Here is a 5,394-nt window from a genome sequence, read left to right as displayed (position 1 = left end):
ATCCCGGTCTCACTACTTTACCTCTCACTCTCACTCCCCCCACAGTCTCCTGTTGTAAAGTTTCCCGTGTTGCCGTCGGGGGAAGCTCTGAAACAAGTCGTTACGTTGCTACGGTGACGTCCCCCAGTGGGGGTGTTTATTCAGGAATCGGTCCAACGTTTTCCTCCCGTCTCGTCTCCTGCAGGTTTCTCCAGCGTCCCGTCCCGTTGCTCCTCACAACCCCGAAGATGACATCCCCAGACTCTCCTCCGCTGGTCTCCCCCTCCCCGTGCCCTCCTGCTCCTCCTCCTCCTCCGTCTCTCCCCTCCTCCCCCGTGCCCTCCTCCTCCTCCTCCCCGCCCGCCCCGCCGTCCCTGCCCCCGACCGGCGAGGTGATGGTGCTGGCTCTGGGCAGGAAGAAGCAGAAGGCGCTGCTTGCTCTTTCCATCCTCCCCACTCTCTTCCTGGCGTTCCTGCTCTCCTCCGACCCCCTCATCACCTTCTCCCCGCCCCACCACTGCCGCCTGCCGGGGTACCCGCCGTCCCCCGAGGCGCTGAACGCCTCCCTGCCCTGGGAGAAGGGGCCCAGGCCCGGGGACGGCGGGGGCCTGTCCCAGTGTAAGCGGTACGTCAACGGCAGCCAGTCGGCCGTGGAGGACTGCGAGGACGGATGGGAGTACGACAGGACGGACGGACTGAAGGACAGCATTGTCATAGAGGTGAAGCCCCGCCCCCTGAGCTTTACGTTCAGTTTAGGTTTCGGCGCGGCCGTGTGGACAGGAGTTCTGAGAGATCTTGGAGATCCCTGATACCATGTTACCTTGTGTTCCACACACACACCTACACACACACACACACACACACACACACACACACACACACACACACGCACACACAATATGCTTACGGTAATTTAACATTGGCCGGCTTCCTGCCCAAAAACCCAAAACAAGTCGCCGACCCCCCCCCTGTAGTGATTTTAGACAAAGAAGAAACTTTATTTGTCACTACACAAATTGCAAGGTTATAATGGAGGGTTGGTCCTGGTCCCCTCGCCCAAATGTTAGTGGTTGCGTTGCATTGTGGGTGATGTAGGAGCAAAGCTTTGACAAGGATACCTCTCATTAAAATTAGACTTCTCTTCTAACACGAAGATGAAAGGATGGCTGATGTTTGTCGACTCATTCAGGGGAGTCTCCACGAACGCACCACGGTGTGTGTTAGACCAGTGGACACCAAGAGGGACACATAAAGACGAGTGGACACCAAGAGGGACACATAAATCCTGTTTCTGAGCCCCCGGCCCCCGGCCGCTATCTGCACGCTTTTAACTTTAACATCGAGCTTTGAGCGCTGCACTCAACCACCGGCCGGCAGGCTCAGAATTAGGACTGAGGGGAAACGGTGTTGAGAAACGTCAGCCTGAAAGCGTTTTGGCCTTTTGACCAGTGACCAGAGTGAAAAAAAACAAAGCAGCTGGATTCCACAGTAAAAGCTTTGAAGTGCTCGCCAGTGTCTTCACGGGTTCTAGTCATCCGTGTGACTGTCTGGGCCACGCCCAGGTCTCCAGCCCCCCCGTTATTAGGGCGGCTCACCGGTAATCCTCCCACGCCGCTGCAGCGAGCCGAGGTCACACGGACGCCACCCAGGGAGGCGTTCAGCAGCAGCATGCCAGCGAGAACATTCTCACGCAGCCGGTCGCACGCCGGCTCCTCGTTGCTTTACTTTCCAGTGGCGTGAACAGGAAGGAGATTTAAGTTTTTTTTTTTTTTTTTTTTTTTGCTTCTCTCTGAGCTGGCAGGAAGCAGGAAGGCTTCTGATCAGCCTTTCCTCCACCACCAAATCAATCAATAAATAAAACTCGGCAGCAGCTGGAGGCCGTGGTCGCCGGGCCGGCGCTTAAGCGGGCGGGCGACTCTACGACCTGCCGATGACGATCACAGGTGAACTCATAAAAATGGAATCCTGGAAATCAATAAGGAGGAGTCTCTGACATGATTTCTGCATCGTGTCACACACACACACGCACGCACACACACACACACACACACACACGGACGACTGATGGCTGAAGGTCATACTCAAAACCAGTCTGGGAGTGGGAGGACTGGTTTTGGTGCACCCCCCCCCACGTCACCAGAACATTCCACCCGTATGAGCTCTGTGGGTTGGGCTGCTGCGCTGCCCTTAACCCGACTCCTTGCCCAAGCAGCGGGACCTTTGATGTCACGTGACGGGCTTTTGTGTTTCTGTACACGAGCTCCGATTACTGGTCAAAAGGCCCTTTTTTTTTATCAGCGGCGCTCTGTTCTCACACGGCCCTCCCCCAGATCATTAAAATCATTTTGCCCTCAGCGGGCCGGCAGACGGCGACGTTAGCAGAGCTCGGCTGTTTAACGCAAATCGCTGCGACGGTTTAATGGGATTAGAACCCACGTCTGAGAGAAGATGTGTTGTTTTCCATGAGGATGAAGTATTATGATGAGCCGCACACACCCAGAGTCTCCCTGGGGTGTAAAACCGCTATTACTGCTCTCTGCTGACAAAATACTACTGCTAATAATAGCAGGGATACACCCCCTTCCTTCTATCGCAACCGCGAGACTCCTCTGTTCTGTAATCCAGGACTAAACCAGGATTATTACCTCAGGATGGGAAAGCTCCGTTTTCACCAGTGTCGGTTTTGGGGTTTGTTTTGTCAGCAGGATTATGCAGAAAGTACAGGATATATTCCTACAAATACCTCTTGGGAGGACGGAGAATGGAGGACGGAGGATGGAGGACGGAGGACGGAGGACGGACCAGGGATTATTGTCACCGCCGTTAACATTTTGTGAAGAAGATGTAATAGACATAATAGTTAAGATCATCCTCTGTATGAGACTGCGGTTTGGCTCCACAGTCAGCCGAGTTAATAAAACCCGTCTGCGTTTTGAGCAAAGGGAATTCATTTCATTTGCTCAGAGCATATATGAACGCTCAGTTCTGCATTTTGGCTGAAGGCTTTAAAACATGGAAGGAAGTCTGCGCAAAGCGTCCACTTGTCTTTATGTGGTCCTTGAAACCAAACTCGCTCCCTTTGACTGACCTTTAAAGAAGACTGGATCTGGATAAAAGGGTGGATTCAGGCTTTTATTTTCTACTTGGAACGCAGTAATCAGAGGTTTTATTTACTTTTTTTTTTTGCAGTTCCGCACAAACAGCTTGACAGAATGCCGTTAAATCTGGAGGAAGGGTTAGGAATCCTCTCCGGGAGAGATCACACGTTAATAGAGGAGATCCACGCATTCTAATTTGCTTTATTACAACAATGACTGCAGTCTTTTTTTGTCCGCAGATGCGTCTCCTTGGAATTTGGATCAGGGTTTAATTTAATTAAAGCGAGTGTTGGGTCTTGGCAGAGGGACACGCAGTATTTAATTAGGCTGGGCGCTATTTAAGACACGTTTTATTAAGAAAAACATTCAGACTTTTGGCGCCCGCCGTGTTTTATTGTACGAGCTCGCTGGCTGCCTGTTCGGGTAACGGCTGACTGATCTCTCTGTCCCTGCTGTCCAGTGGAACCTGGTGTGTGGCCGGTACTGGCTGGTCCCGGTGGAGGAGGTGTGCTTCATCCTGGGCCTCCTGACTGGCTGTCTGGGCCTGGGCTACATGGCTGACAGGTAAACACGCAGACACGTGCACACGTTTTAGCACGTTCTGCTGTTTGGTCCCTTCGTTCCCTCTTTTACAGATTCTCGTTCTTACTCGGCAAGTTTCGGTTCCTCGCATCCCTAAATCAGACGTCACCAAAAAAAACACAGCAAGTTTCTGTTCCTCGCATCCCTAAATCAGACGTCACCAAAAAAAACACTAAATCTGTTTAAATTAGTTTTTGTGGAATCCTGAGGAAGATGATGCAAATGCAATCGGCTTTACAGCCTCCATTAATTTGCTGCCCGATTGAGCGCAGCATCTGTTTGCTCAGAGTGTTGAATTAACGCAGCCTTCTGGGGATGTGAAAGGAACAAAAGAGAACGGCCCTGATCCGTAGTCAGGAGGGAGTTTGCTGCACGAGAACGCAGGTGGAAACGGACCAATCGCCAGCGATCGGGTGGCGCTGCAGACCGGAGCAGCTTTCAAACAGGCATTTTACATTTATGTCTGTTTCAGCCTTTTGGGGAATATTGTGTTTGGACAAGGTGTCTGCAGGTCCGTACAATTACTGTCAAAAAAAAAAAATGCTGAAATTTAATTTAGCAAAACTGTTTCTCTCAGAATTATAAGTCTTAATCTTGTCACGTCTGATTTCTATTGTCTGTGCTCACAATGCTGCAGATTTCAGGCCGTCATCTTTATTCTCGTATCCACCGTAGGCCGTTGCATCGTTTTCTCTTCTCAGACGTGCAGCTGTTAATATTTAAGCATGTTTGTGAAGTGCCGCGTTTGCTCCTGCATTCTCAGCACTTCCATTATAATTAAAATAAATAATTTATACAACCTTTTTTTTTTTCAGCTTCTATAACAATGTCTACATGTCAGTTTATTTTATTTTTTTAAATGCTAAAAAACAAACTTCATGTCGCTGTGATCTCGGATTACTGTATTCATAATGAATTTACCGATCAATAAGTTGTAATAATAATAATAATAATAAACTTCATTTATATAGCACTTTTTTAGAAATAAGATTCGCAAAGTGCTTTTACAGATTATAACAAATCATACAAACCAAAAATACATATTAAACAAACATTCATCAATGTAAAACGGGTGTTTAAAAGCAACAGTGCTGAGAGTAGGTACCCAGCAATAATCATAAAATAATAAAACAATGTTAAACAAATATAAAAATAAATACATTAAAATTAAAATAAATGAAAAGTAATTAAAACAGAGGACTCCATCAATTAAAAACCAGTCTATATAAATAAGTTTTTAGAAGTGTTTTAAACGAAGTTACCGAATCTGGAGTCACGCTTCATTAAAGGACTTTCCTTGTGTAATTATACGCAGTACCCAGTAATAATAATACAGCAGTATTCGCTATCGCTGTCGCTCTGCAGGCTGGGCAGATCAAAGACTCTTCTGATCTCTCTGACGCTGTCGGTGGTGTTTGGGGTGCTGGGGTGCGTCTCTCCGTACCCCTCCATCTTCATCGTCATGCGCTTCTGCTTGGCGGCAGGAAGCGCGGGAGTCTACCTCACTCTGTACATCACCCGTGAGTATTCCACTATGCGGAGGGGTGCCCACAGCTAACGCTAACACTTCGTATTCACTAATCAACCTTAAATACGTAATGTTGAATGCTGTTTATTAATGTTTAACTGAGTTTAATCACCGTCCGTCGTCCACGTTTGAGTTCTCAGCTTGATCCTGAGTTCTTTTTGCGGCTTGTGCTGAATGGAGTTGTCGTCGTGGCGTTTGTGCTGAATG

The 5,394-nt window shown here is 48.6% G+C and overlaps 1 protein-coding gene across 1 annotated transcript; it reads left to right on the top strand.

The window, feature by feature from the left end:
* Positions 1 to 227: 227 nt before the first annotated feature.
* Positions 228 to 5,217, top strand: LOC137904050 (solute carrier family 22 member 17-like). The gene is made up of 3 exons (XM_068748215.1): positions 228 to 698; positions 3,538 to 3,641; positions 5,025 to 5,217. Exons 1-3 carry the CDS (start codon positions 228 to 230, stop codon positions 5,215 to 5,217), a joined length of 768 nt encoding a protein of 255 aa, XP_068604316.1.
* The last annotated feature ends 177 nt before the right edge of the window (positions 5,218 to 5,394 follow it).

The sequence above is a fragment of the Brachionichthys hirsutus genome, chromosome 14 (genome assembly GCF_040956055.1).
Source record: "Brachionichthys hirsutus isolate HB-005 chromosome 14, CSIRO-AGI_Bhir_v1, whole genome shotgun sequence".
Classification (NCBI taxonomy): domain Eukaryota; kingdom Metazoa; phylum Chordata; class Actinopteri; order Lophiiformes; family Brachionichthyidae; genus Brachionichthys; species Brachionichthys hirsutus.
This window is presented reverse-complemented; position numbering and strand designations above follow the sequence as displayed.

Coding starts and splice junctions, on each gene's coding strand:
- LOC137904050 (XM_068748215.1), top strand. CDS start 228: ATGACATCCCCAGACTCTCCTCCGCTGGTCTCCCCCTCCCCGTGCCCT. Junction 699..3,537: donor AGGACAGCATTGTCATAGAG/GTGAAGCCCCGC, acceptor CCTGCTGTCCAG/TGGAACCTGGTGTGTGGCCG. Junction 3,642..5,024: donor CTGGGCTACATGGCTGACAG/GTAAACACGCAG, acceptor GTCGCTCTGCAG/GCTGGGCAGATCAAAGACTC.